Source organism: Maniola jurtina, chromosome 5 (genome assembly GCF_905333055.1).
Source record: "Maniola jurtina chromosome 5, ilManJurt1.1, whole genome shotgun sequence".
In the NCBI taxonomy this organism is placed as follows: domain Eukaryota; kingdom Metazoa; phylum Arthropoda; class Insecta; order Lepidoptera; family Nymphalidae; genus Maniola; species Maniola jurtina.
The window spans coordinates 5,576,905-5,591,403 of NC_060033.1; the positions used below are offsets into that span (position 1 = coordinate 5,576,905).

General features: G+C 32.1%; 2 protein-coding genes across 2 annotated transcripts; both read right to left on the minus strand.

The window, feature by feature from the left end:
* Positions 1-4,254: 4,254 nt before the first annotated feature.
* LOC123865703 (UDP-glucosyltransferase 2-like) lies at positions 4,255-6,659 on the minus strand (the record flags this gene model as incomplete). The annotated part of the gene is made up of 4 exons (XM_045906910.1): positions 5,650-6,659; positions 5,275-5,497; positions 4,965-5,184; positions 4,255-4,522 (listed from the first exon to the last, which is right to left on the minus strand). Coding segments are annotated over exons 1-4 (1,587 nt in total), but the record flags the coding sequence as incomplete, so codon positions are not given.
* Positions 6,660-7,076: 417 nt separating this feature from the next.
* Positions 7,077-12,482, minus strand: LOC123865767. Its single transcript, XM_045906989.1, has 8 exons — positions 11,534-12,482; positions 11,192-11,414; positions 10,783-11,002; positions 10,119-10,405; positions 8,677-9,569; positions 8,259-8,481; positions 7,767-7,986; positions 7,077-7,681 (listed from the first exon to the last, which is right to left on the minus strand). The coding sequence occupies exons 1-8, from the start codon at positions 12,368-12,370 to the stop codon at positions 7,393-7,395; spliced, it is 3,192 nt and encodes a 1,063-aa protein (XP_045762945.1). The 5' UTR covers positions 12,371-12,482; the 3' UTR covers positions 7,077-7,392.
* Between the last annotated feature and the right edge of the window lie 2,017 nt (positions 12,483-14,499).

Below are 14,499 nucleotides of genomic sequence, written 5' to 3' on the forward strand. Positions count from 1 at the left end.
CAGCAAACGAGCATGGGGGTCACCTGATATTAAGTGATTACCACCGCCCATGAACATTTGCAGCGCCAGAGGAACAGCCGATGCGCCGGCCTTTCAGAAAGTTGGTCTGTCCCTTGAATAACCCCATGTTGTAATTTCAGTGACATAAAGTTTCACAACACAATTTTATTTATTTTACAGTTTAATTCACAATTGGCTTGCCCTTACTTTCCTCTAGTATAGAGGTTTATATTGGCGGGCAGTCCGCACGCCGCGCAGTGGTGAGCATCAGGATTGAGGAGTTATAATGGAGTTATTTGACTTTAGAAACGTGGCCATGCAAAGTTCGATTGCAATGAATCAATTGTAAAATCGGTCACGGGATTGGAATCAATTACTCAAAAGTGAAGCTGTAAAATCGATATGAATTACCTTACGACATTGTGTGATATTCGCTATAAAAATACGTAGAGTATTTAATCATTAGCTGATGCCCGCGACTTCGTTCGCGTGGATGTAGGTGTTTAAAATTCCCGTGGGAACTCTTTGATTTTCCGGAATAAAAAGTAGCCTATGTGCTAATCCAGGGTATAATCTATCTCCATTCTAAATTTCAGGAAAATCAGTTCAGAAGTTTTTGCGTGAAGGAGTAACAAACATACACACACACACACACATACAAACTTTCTCTTTTATAATATTAGTGTGATATGTTTAGTACGTGTTGATTTCTTTTGTTTTGTTACAAATTAAAACAGTGGTAGGTAAGTTTTATACTGAAAAATTTATAAAGTTATAATAATTAGTAATTATAATTAATTAGCGTTGGAGCCGGAAAGTCCTTGAGTGGAGACCGCGTTTAAGCAAGCGTAGTGTGAGACGTCCTCCAGCACGATGGACCGACGATATAAATCGGCTGGCGCGAAGTGGGTGGATGAGGAAGGCTGAGGACCGGGTGTGGTGGTGCTCTATAGGGAAGGCCTATGTCCAACAGTGGACGTCCACAGGCTGATGATGATGATGACGATGATTATGAATTAATGTGCAGATTTCCTCCCGTAGACTACAATAAACTATTAATTTTACTACCGTATCATATTTTCCTTATGTTACTACCGAAAAAACATTATTCTTATACCTACCTACTTACCTACCCAAATATTAAAATACTTAAGCTGTAGAAACACCTAGTGGAAAAAACAATTTGTTTTTCAATGTTTAAGAAGACAGGTCATTTAAATAAATGTTGTATAGACTACTGAGACTCAGTTGCCATCTTAAGAAAGTAAACAAAGCGATTAAAGGACCATTTACACTAATTTATTTACACAATAAATAATAATGTCACCGTAAAATTGTAAATGTGGTTAGATTATAAATCTATCTCGAAAGGTTGTGAATCTCTCTATTGTGAGATCTATATGTCTATAAAAAATCACACAAGACGTGCAGTATCCAAATCTAACTCAATGTAGGTTAGATCCTTTTCACGTTACAACGTTTAATTATTGTAAGTACAAGTGAAGTTTACAGTAACTAGAAAAGAGCTGATAACTTTCAAACGGCTGAACCGATTTTCTTGGATTATAGCTAAGAACACTCTCGATCAAGCCACCTTTCAAACAAAAACCGACTTCAAAACCACAAACACTAAAAAGTAAAAAATAACTTTTGTTTAGCTAGACTTGTAATGTGCCTAGGTATGAAGTCGAGCGAGCATATTGAAACAAAATTAGAAATCCAAGAGTGAAGCTCGCCCGACTTCATACCTAGGCACATTACAAGTGTAGCTAAACTAAAGTTATTTTTTACTTTTTAGTGTTTGTGGTTTTGAAGTCGGTTTTATTTTTCTTTTGAAAATTTTTTATTTCACAATTTTTAGTGGCCCCACTGTACTATAATATGCTATGCCCAGTTAAAACCCTACTGTTTACTAAGCTATTACACATACATCCTCAAACTGATCGCGAGCAAATTGCTCGCGATCAGTTTGAGGATTTCTGTTCTCCATCTCCAAAGATATTCATCAGATCTTCACCAAATTTATATGGGACCACCTGCACAGTATACCCTTTCAAACAAAAAAAAAAATTTTTCCAAATCGGTCCAGGGGTCTTTGAGTAATCGGGGAACATACATAAAAAAAAAAATAATAAAAAAAAAAAAAAAAAAGATTCCGACGAATTGAGAACCTCCTCCTTTTTTGGAAGTCGGTTAAAAAAAACCAAATTAAAATCGGTTCATTAGTTTAGGAGCGACGGTGCCACAGACATATACACAGATAGATACACACGTCAAACTTATAACACCCCTCTTTTTGAGTCGGGGGTTAAAAGTAGTAAATGTTATGATGAATCAAATGTGTAAACCCCCTAACAAGATTCCATACAACAGCCATTATCCTCGTACCAGCTTAACACTGATATTCCTTAAGCAAATTAATAATTCAACAGCCAAAATCCAGAATTGGAGCTCGCATTGCTATGTTAATCTGGGGACCATTTCATTCATTACCTTTGAATGTTTTTATCCAATAAATGCAAAATATATGAAGCACACCTGCAAGATTTTTTAATGTGCAAATTTTTTTGTCGTTAATAGACCATAATTTAATATTTCATAATAATAATAATTTAATATTTCATAATAATTTAATATTTAATATTTAATATTTTATCATGGTGGCTTCGGAAGACAACAGGAAATAAGGTGTAAAAATCTTACGTCAAAGTATAAAGTCTTATTTTAAATATTTTCTTAGGAATAATACTTATTAGAAATCACGTCATGCATTGCCAGATACATTGGTATTATGGGCGTCTGGCAAGAGGTTGCCACGACACTAAGTATCTAGCAATGCATTACGTAATTTCTAATATTATTCCGAAGAAAATATAAAAAAAATTGACTTTACAATTTGACGTCAAATTTTTTACACCTTTATTAGGTACCTGTTATCTCCTAAAGCCACCATGATTCAAACTTCATAGTCCCTGATCGTTTCTCCCTGTGTTGGGGACAATACGCAGATAAACTTTCAGCTATTATAAAATAACGAAGGTCTGGCACTCGCTGGCATTCTTTCTAATACGTGGATAAATGATTTTTAACAACGTTTTCCTAATCGTAAGTTCATCCAAATCTGAAAGTGCATGAAATGTGATTTAGTTGTTACTTTTTACAATTATTCCTATGTCCTGTGGAAATGCCAACCGAATAAGTGATGTAAAAATCTCATTTCTTTTCCGCTTTGCACATCTGTGACACTGGAAACCGAATAGTAGTAAATAATAAGAATTATTATTTAATACATCATTTTATTGAGTAAAATACAGAAAAAGCAAGTAAGAGTAAATAACATTTTTCAGAGAAAGTACTGAGTACCTAGAGTAAATTAGTTTATTTGAATTATTAATGATAATATTAATTGAAGTAGATTATAATTATTACTCTTAATTATAATAATATTATGAATTACCTATGAGGTATAGATATATATAAGTAGGTATGTATCCATATTTATCAATAACATGTATTATTTAATTCATGTACTACTTAGTTCATTGTTGTGTTTTTCGTAGTATTCAAAGTTAGTGATTTATCTCTTAACATTTGACTAAACCTATTTCTATCTCAAGCAAGCATCAGTATCCTTAAAAATTAAGTTACAATTAAAATTATTTAATTGCATAACAAATAAAAATATTCAGGCTTCATTTTAATCAAATAATAATTTCACCCTTAAACTGATTTTCATCATTATTAAACGAAACCGTTCATTTTTTGGATAAAATCAGCTTCTCATTTTATTTCTCGCGTCGAAACGTGCAATTTGTTACCTCTTTAGTCATAAAGCCCAGACTTTGTAAGGTAAAGTGAAAAAGACCTTCTACCCTGTTGATTAACTCACTTTACCTGGGTGCGTCATTGGTGTATAAAAATTACATAAGCTTCTCTTCAGATAGAAAAATATATGGGAGGCATACAGTTAACAAAGGACCAGCCAATCCATAACGGCAAACTAGGCTGTTTCCTTAAAATTATGGAAAATCTCCGCACTCGCTTCGCTCGCGAATTTATTAGGTGACATTGTGTAGTGCCTAGATCTCTTTTCTTATTCGTTTTTATGATGATTAAGCGTATATTTCATTTATCTAGGCTACTATCTATGGTTTTGTAAAATTCAAAAAAAATTCACATATTTTGTTTCGAATACATATATAATTCTAACAAAGAGATGAACTTTTTTGAAAGTTATTTCGTTTTCACTTTAATTTTGTAACTTATCATTTTTTTAATTAATTTAACGAACAAAACTAAGATCAATATTATCGAAATCAAAACGGTTAATACTGCTGATATAACTATAAACAGAATTTCTAATTCGAAGTACTCAGTATAAGATACGTTCGCGCCAGAGGAACGCAAATGCTTGGCCCCACCATGCCTTATGACATACTCGGTCCACCACACAGCTTTTTCAAGAGGAGGCATTAGCTGATCACGCTGATACTCTCGAAGTTTTATTATATTGTTCCGATAGCTGAAAAGAAAAAAATAATATTTATTATATCACTGTCCGTATTATAAATGCAAAAGTTTATGTGTTGATTTATTCTTCAATCAGAGCCAAAACAAAGCAACAGCCTAACGTAATTTTCCCAAAAAACCAAATAGTTCTTACAGGATTTTTAAAAAAAAACTTAAATTATCGTGGACGATGCTACGGGCATTAGCTAGCTTAAAAAACTTTTTGACAACGATGATTTCAGAACGCAGTGCTTGTGTCACGTCTTGCTTGTTACCTCCATTATGCATTAGCGTTAATTTACGTCTTATATTCATTATTATCTAGTTAATCTTCACTCTAACTGGCTGAAACCACTAAAGTACTCAAAATTGTTTCATTTTAAATCCGTGAAATCAATAAATAATCTATCTAATGACCAAGAATTTCTTTAAATAATAATTCGTATTTTACTTACTTGTAATCTTTTATAACAGTTTCAACAGCGCTCTTGAGCTCTTCGGCTGTTAAAGATTTTATATCAAGCTTTTTACCAATACCATATTTAACATATTTTTCTGCATTGTACCACTGGTCTCCTAACATAGGTATTGCAACAAGTGGAACGCCAGCATTTATAGCTTCATCTGTTGATTGGAGCCCAGCTTGTGTGATAAAAAGCTTAACTTTAGGATGCCCTGTAAATTTTTTTAATTATTACACAAGCACACATTAACAATATGATTTCAAAAAGTTTCAATATTTTACGTCAAGTTCTATTTACTCACTTAATATGTCCGCTTGTGGAAACCAATTCGAAATTCTTATATTACTTGATCGTTCTGGTAATTCATTTTTGTCCCACTTCCACAAAACGTCAAAAGGAAGTTTTGAGAGGACATTAATTATTACTCGTATTTTATCTGGAGGTATCATTTCTGCTAGAACATTTGTCCCAAAACTCAAATAAATTACACCGTGCTTTGAAGAATCTAAATATTCTTGTAGATCCTGTAAAAGTAAAATTGACTTACCTATAATACTTTTATTATAAACCAATTTTCTTGTAGCTCAGTCACTGTTTACGTTTTTTTTTTGTTTTATTCTATTTTTTTTTGTTCATAATAAAAGCATGATAATATGAATAATTTATAAAATTTTACCTGTGGCAACTCTTTTTCCGGTACAATATGTATCCCGCCAATATAGAGAACGTTGGAGGGAGATGGCTGATTGTCTGCCCAAATAGGATGAATGTTAAGAAAACACATATCAATATTGAGATAAAGATCACTCAGAGGAGGAACTTTTGAACCAAAAACATTTCTCAATATTTTATTTTCGTCAATTTCATTTAGGTAATCAGCAAATTCCCCAGAATAATACATGTAAATCTGGTAAAGTTTTTCCGTAAGCGTAAGATTATAGATCCTTGGTTGAAGCATGTAGGGATATAACAATGGGTGTGTATGCATCCCCATAACCTTATGGTAGTTGACAACCATACCAAGAGAACTTACTAGAATAACTGGTGCTTTAAAAATGTAAGAATAAACAAGTGCAGGTCGCATAACAGCTTCAATTAATATTAAATCAAACTTTTTACTATCGTCATTAATTAGTGCCTGGATTTCAGGTGATTGTAATTGTGTTACAAACATTTTTGCTAGCAACAGCGTTGTTTGTCTAATGGTATTGAAGTTCATACTATTGCCATCAGCTTTATAATCAATTTGAAATTGGTGCCAAAATTCGTAAGATATATCATGTATATCTATTTCTCTTAAATTTGATGGGGAATTTCCTTTAGGAAACGCTGGATTTGGCGTTATAACTGTAACATCATGACCTTTTTTAGCAAGTTCTTGAGTTAATGGACGGAACACAACTTGATGACTTATTGAAGGCATAGGAAACACAGCTAGTATTTTTGCAGATTTAATTTCTACAATTACACTCAAAATTAATAGCACTGATAAATTTTTTAAGACCATTTTAAAAATGTACTCATTTGACATTATTTTTATTTTTAACACCATTTAACGCACTCGAGATATACTATCAAATAAGTGATGTAACCTCAACTAAGTTTATGTATAACTTTGTAGTCTAACAGCAGATAGAGTTATGATTTTTTTATTTACTTTTTACGGCTTTACAACGGAATATTTTTGATTGATCTATAATATAAAAATGAATCGCAAAATGTGTTGGTAAGCGCATAACTCAACAACGCCTGGACCAATTTGGCCAAATCTTTTTTTAAAATGTTCGTTGAAGTTCAAGGATGGTTTTTACGGCGAGAAAAATTAGAATTATTGCTGGAAAACCCCTAAAAATAGCCCTTTTCTTTTTCTCATACAAATGATTTCTAACTAAAACGTAGTCAATTTGAGCTTTATTGCTATGGTATAAAGTTCATATTAAATTACAAGCACTCACTGTTGTCTAAGCAATGTAGGTGTGTTCCTAACGTCAACGGTTCTGTTCAGGAGAATTTTTTGGAATTTTTTAAAATACGTAGGCACAAAAACTGCCACATTACAAATCTTTTTGACAGGACGAAGTCTGTCGGGTCAGCTAGTAAATAATAATTATTGTATTCTTGGTTGATTACAGTTCTGGATAACAAAAATACACACAGCTTTAATAGCTAAGTTTAGGCATAAATAGGTCTAAGCTAAACTTATTGGAAACTTTTATGACAAGAATGATAAAATATCAAAGAATAGTATTTATTCTATATCTTTACAAAAGTAGCTTTTTTGTTTTTCTACAAACACAATTTCACAGAAGTTCAAAATAAGAGGCCATTTTTTTAACATTATTATAATACAATTCTGTATCGCAGCTCAAAAAATCTTCGTGTCATTAATAAACAGACAAATTATTATTACATGACATCTTTAATCGAGTTTAACTGTCATTTCGTCTTTAATAAATCTACTAAAAGCCTTAAATATAAAAACTATAACTATTATTGTTATTGCTGATATTATTAGTACACTTAAAAGTAAAATAAATAACACTTTAATTTCAAAGTATTGAACACAAGATATATTTGCTGAAGGTGGACGTAAATGTTTTGCTCCACCGTGTCTTATGACATATTCCACCCACCATACAGCTCTTTGAAGAGGAGATTCTGGCTGATCATGCATTAAGTGTCGAAGTTGTACTATATTCTTCCGATAGCTTAAAATAAATCGATTTTTAATTATTTACTTGTAAATCTTACATTTGATGTATTGACGTAATAGTATGCTCATAGTATGCTCACCTATCATCTTGAATAACATTTTCAATAGCAATTCTAAACTCTTCTGCTGATAAGTTTTCTATATCAAGCTTTTCACCAATTCCATGTTTCACATATTTTTCTGCATTATACCATTGGTCACCGAACAATGGAAAAGCAACAAGAGGCACACCAGCAGCTATAGCTTCATCCGTCGATTGGAGTCCAGCTTGTGTAATAAATAGTTTGACTTTAGGATGCCCTGAAAACTTCTTTGTATTAATTAAGCTATGAACCCATTTTTGATAATAATATCTTAAAATAATACTATCCGGCTACAGAATACTGCAACGTATTGTAATGCTTTTAAATATATACATATGTAATATAATATTATTTATTAGTAGATAATAATAATTTATAAAATTTGGTCAAAAAAAGATTTAAAAAACAATCAAGGTGGAACGTTCTGTGCAAAGATTCGTTTCATTATTCAGCCGTAAGAATCTTAAAACTTAACCTTGATCTACTTACTTAATAAATCTGATTGAGGATACCACTTTGATAGTTTTATACTTTCAGATTGTTCCGGTAATTCATTTTTATCCCACTTCCACAAAACATCATAAGGAAGACCAGACAAAACTTTGACAATTATTCGTACTTTATCTTCTGGTATTGCACCTGCTAGTGCGTTTGTCCCAAAACTCAAGTATATCACCCCGTTCTTTGAAGAATCTAGATATGTTTGTAAATCCTGTTGATGTAAAGAAAATTTCATGTTCATTGCAGTATCATGAAAATCTCCGATCCTTTCACCTCAACTTGACTAAGTATTAAAAATTTTTTCTCTTAGGTTAACGATTATTTTCAGATTAAAGAGATATACAGTCAAAATTTATTGAAGTTAGAATAAAATATTTAATTTTTCTCTATATTTTAAAAATCTCACCTTTGGTAATTTTTTTTCTGGGGTTCGATGAATTCCGCCAATATACAAAACAGTTGGTGGAACTGGCTGATTATCTGCCCAAATTGGATAAATATTGACAAACAACATATCAATGTTGTTATACAGCTCACTCAGAGGCGGAACATTTGAGCCAAACATTTTTTTCAACAGGTCAGTTTCATCGATTTCATTTAAATAGTCAGCAAATTCAATAGAGTAATACTTATAAAGTGTGATCAATTTTTCAGTAAGCGTAAGATTGTAAATCCTGTTCTGAAGTGGTGTAGGATACAATATTGGATGTGTATACATACCCATAACCTTCGAGTTACTAAAGATAGCACCCAGCGAACTCACTAAGATTACTGGCGCTTTAAAAAAATAAGAATAAACAAGTGCAGGACGTATCATAGCTTCGAGTAATACTAAATCAAACTTGATATCCTTATCATTAATGATTTCCTGAATTTCAGGTGATTTTAACTGTATTGCGACTATTTTTGCTAGCAATGTCCACTTTAGCCGTACAATATTGAAATTCGTACTACTGCCGTCAGATTTGTAGTTATTCATATATAAGTTGCGCCATGTTTTATAAGATATATCATGAACATTAATTTCTTTTAAATTTGGTGGAGTATTTCCATCAGAAAATGCTGGATCGGGTGTTATAACTGTGACGTCATGGCCTCTTTTAGCAAGTTCTTGAGTTATTGGACGAAACACAACTTGATGGCTAATTGAAGGTACAGGAAACACGGCCAATATTTTAGCTGGTTTTATATTTCCTATTACATAGACAAATATCAACACATACACAAATTTTGACACCATTTTTATAATTATTATCTCAATAACACTCTTACGATTTACTAAAACATATTTGTGGGATTATGATATTAATAATATGCAAAATAGTCAATTATTTTGTTTTAATATAATTAGTGATAACACTTTTCTATGTAAGAATACAAACTTGATAATTCTTTCACTAAAATGTGACTTAGAACTTAAAAACCTTACTACAAATACAATACCATTATTTTCTTAATAGACACCATATATAAAGTCTCATGTAAATATTTATATAATTACAACAGCAATATCTTGGAAAATTATACGTACATAACAAGTAACTGTCAGCTCTTAGATAAATACTTAAATAGGATGTTATGTTTAGATAACACTAAGATACGTTATCGTTTGCTTTTTATACAAATTTTATATACACATGAAATAGTACCGTAAGATGTGAATGACTGATTGAGAGCCGGTCAGTACCTAAACCAGTGAACCTAGAGATTAATTAAAACTAATGAAGGTGTTTGACAAATTCAGGAGAATAACCTACTTAAATACATATAAAAGCTGTTATAAGTTACTAATTTAAACCTTCCTGTACATAATATTATTGTTACGTCTTATTTTGTAAAGACATTAATGAAGTTTAAACTTTATTTTAGTTGTTCCTCTTAAATTATTCAAATAATTAATGACTCGTACAATAGCTATTACAATAGCAGCTAAAGCTATCAAGGACACTGAAAGTACAATTAGTATAAGATCAACTTCAAAATACTGCGCATATGACATATTTGCTGTAGCTGCTCTTAGCTGTTTGGCGCCACCATGTCTTATGACATATTCTGCCCACCATACTGCACGTTCTAATGGTTTCTCTGGTTGATCACGCATCAACTGATGGAGTTTAATAATGTTCTCCTTATAACTGTAAAAGATAAATGTACATTCATAACATCCATTTAGTACATTTTGTACAATATTACCTGTCAACAGATGAATAAAAAAGAATATGGGAGTAATTGAGCTATAGATAGATCAATAGAAAAGTTTGTTGCTTTAAAGCTTTAATAAGAAAAAAAAACGAACACTTAAACTAAGAACAATTGTATGCAAAGGTAGCCTTATTGCTTAAAGCAATCTTCTCTAGACAACCTTAGGTGAAAGGAGAGACTAGGTGTGTTGGATAGTACTTACGCCCAATACACAATATAATCTTATGTAGTAAGCGTATATAAATGAATAATTTATATTTATATTTAGAAAGCAATGCTTTAAATTTTGAAAATATATTTTAATATCTACCTTTTATCTTTGATCACAGTTTCAACAGCATCTTTTAATATATCCTCTGTAAGGGTTTCTATGTTCAGCTGTTTACCAATGCCATGTTTCACATATTTTTCCGCATTGTACCACTGGTCTGCCAACATCGGTATGGCAATAAGTGGTACACCAGCTGTTATCGCTTCATCTGTAGATTGAAGCCCAGCTTGCGTAATGAAGAGCTTAACCTTTGGGTGTCCTGTAATTGAAAGATTGATGGGCTATAATATGAAGTTCACTTTACAGGATCTAACAACAATGGTCATAAAATTATTTTTATTTAAATCGAGAACGTTACAAATTACAATTTATTGTGAGGGGGTATTTCAGATAAAATCTCAAAATTATAAGCGCGTTTCATTGAACTATATTATAATTTATGTCTTACTCAATAAATCCGATTGTGGGAACCATTTCGATATTTTGATGTTATCAGATTTTCCCGGTAGTTCTTCTTTATCCCATTTCCACAAAACGTTGTAGGGTAAGTTGGAAAGGACTTTTATCATCATTTGTACTTTATCAGGTGGTATCATTCCAGACAAAGCATTGGTTCCAAAACTTAAATATATTACACCACGTTTCGATGACTCTAAATAAGCTTTTAGTTCCTGTAATAGTTTTTATAAAAAGGTAACTTAAGTTACTGTCATCAAAAATATGATTTGCATAGTCTTTTTGTAGGCAGAAATAAATATAAGTTATTAGTAACATAAAGCGACATACTTACATTGGGCAATTCCTTTTCGGGCGACTGATGTATTCCACCCATATAAATAACATTTTGTGGAACAGGCTGATTGTCTGCCCATATAGGATGTATGTTAATGAATAACATGTCAACGTTATTATATAATTCGTTTATGGGAGGAATTTCTGGTCCAAAATTTTGACGGATGAAGTTGTTATCATCGGCTTCATTCAAATATAGTGCATACTCGACCGAGTAATGATAGTAGAGTACTTGTATCTTTTCCCAAACTGTAAGATTATAAATTCTTTCATGTAAAGGTGGTGGATATAATAATGGATGTGTCGGTGAGCCCATAATTTTTTCACTATTATAAACAGCTCCTAAAGAGCTCACTAGAATTATTGGTGACTTATAGATATGAGAAAATACAAGTCCAGGGTATATCAGGCCTTCTAGTAGTATCAAATCAAAGTTTTGTGTCTTATTAGACAATAATTGTTGCACCTCGGGAGTTTGCAACTGTGTTCTAAATAGATTTCTCATCAAAATACTCATACGCCTTATTTCAGAGAAAGACTTGAAACTATTCTTTTCGACATTGAAGTCATCTTGAAATATTTTTTGCCATGTCTTGTAAGATATTTCATGTAAATCTATTTCTTTGAGGTTTGAGGGCGCTCCACCTTTGGGAAACGCGGGATCAGGCGTTATCACAGTTATATCATGACCCTTATTAGCAAGCTCTTGCGTCAGTTTTCGGAATACAACTTGATGGCTAATTGATGGAAATGGAAACACTGCTAAAATTCTTGCCGATTCTACATTTGTTAATACAATCGCGTAACATAATATTGATATTAGTTTTAGTCTCATTTTTTACCGCTCTAATTTTATACAGATTGTTGACTCTATGGACACTAAAGATCAATATGTTGTATTAAATCTTTTTATACGATTCTATTCTATCGATATGATTAATCCTGAGTCATTGTTTATTAAGTGATAAATACATACATTCAGATAAATATGGTAACAAAAATTTACTATGTTGATACTGGAGATTTTTTAATTTATAGACTAACATTATCACGTTTCCAAATCCAACTTCGGTGTTAATTAGTAATAATTTAAAATAAAACTTTTCATGTCAGTAACATGTGCTGCTTCACTTTATCCATACTAATATTATAAACCAAAAGTGTGTCTGTCTGCTATTTTTTCATGCCCAACGGCTCAACCGATTTTGATGGGTACAAAGTTAGCTTACATCCCGGGGACGGATATATTATGTATAGATTAGTTTTGATCCCAGAAAATCAAATTATATGAAATTTGGTACAGAGATAGTTTGCGTCCCGGAAATTGACATGAAATTTTTTTTTCAGAAAATCAAAGAGTTCTCACAGAATTTAAAAAATAAAAAAAAAACTAAAATCCACGCGGACCATGTCGCGGGCATCATCTAGTTTTTGCGTTTTCCGTAAAGCATAAAGTCATTATGGCAACAGTAAATGTTTATAAATTGTATAATTACTAAATATATTTAAATAAAGTTAGTCAAAAAGAATTGATAATTGTAAATACTACTCTTATTAGCTTAATTAATAATTTTATACTTAATGGGAAATGATTTCGCCGGTGGCTAGTAAAATTTAAACGGAGGCTAATTATTACTTGTACGTAATAAAATAAACTGACAGCGTTTTATGTTTTTGTGACAAATAAATTAAAATATACAATTAGGCTTCATAAAAAAAATAGAAACGGCGGAACAATAGAGGCAGCAAATATAATAAATAAGCAAATGCAAATATATAGTCGGATCTAATAAATAAAATAAAACTTGGCGTATGTTGTACTACGGTGAAGCAAAATGGCAGTGAATGCCATAAATGTTAACAAAAGCCCCTTTTTGCTTGCGTATGCGCTATGTTCAAACAACAATAACTCTTAAAATATTAGACATACAGCTGTAAATTAAATGTTGTATTGTAGCTTAGCTCAAAATATCTCGATGCAGTAAATAACAATCAGTGTAAATTAAAAATTTATAACACCCCCGACATGTGAAGGTTACAGTAACTAGAAAAGAGCTGATAACTTTCAAACGGCTGAACCGATTTTCTTGAATTATAGCTAAGAACACTCTCGATCAAGCCACCTTTCAAACAAAAAAACTAAATTAAAATCGGTTCATTAGTTTAGGAGCTACGATGCCACAGACAGATACACAGATACACAGACACACAGATACACACGTCAAACTTATAACACCCCTCTTTTTGAGTCGGGGGTTAAAAAATAAAAAAGGTTGTCGGGAGTGTTTTTGCAGTAATTTACAATAATAATTTGTGAATTTGCATAATTTTACGATATTTTTTTCGAGTTTCTTATTTTTTTCAAATGTTACGGAAATGTGAACACTTTGTTTTGTAATGTAGACGATAGGACAGTATTGTTGCCCTTCGAATAAGCCCATTTTTATCTCAGTGAGACCAAAACTTTGAGAGATATGATTTTTTTCGTATACGTTTCAACGAAAATACCAAAATGGCTGCCACACAGGTAGGAAGTGCATTGGGCCCAAGTTTAGAGTGTATTTGTACTTAAAAATAGTAGTAGTATATAAGTGTTTAAAATATCGCTAGTTCATGTCCGGACAAACAGGACCCAACTCCTCAACCCTGATGCTGTAAGGAATTTCATTCCTAAATCCAGTTGATCTTTAAAGGATCATCCATTTAAATGTTTCTACTTAGTACAGAAACAAGTTGCATCCCGGGGACGGGCTATTACGGAGAGGCTACTTTTGTCCTGGGAAATCAAAAGATCCCACGGGATTTTAAAAACCTAAGTCCACGCGGGTGAAGCTGCGGGCATCAGCTAGTAAATATATAAAAATGACTGATTAATGAATAAAATAACAACTAAACCAGAACTAAATCGGAGCACCCCGACTCCACTTAGTCTTATTAATTGTCCTACCCCTAGAATGTTTTTAA

Coding starts and splice junctions, on each gene's coding strand:
- LOC123865767 (XM_045906989.1), bottom strand. CDS start 12,370: ATGAGACTAAAACTAATATCAATATTATGTTACGCGATTGTATTAACA. Junction 11,415..11,533: donor CCGAAAAGGAATTGCCCAAT/GTAAGTATGTCG, acceptor AAACTATTACAG/GAACTAAAAGCTTATTTAGA. Junction 7,682..7,766: donor AATGTTATTCAAGATGATAG/GTGAGCATACTA, acceptor ATTTATTTTAAG/CTATCGGAAGAATATAGTAC.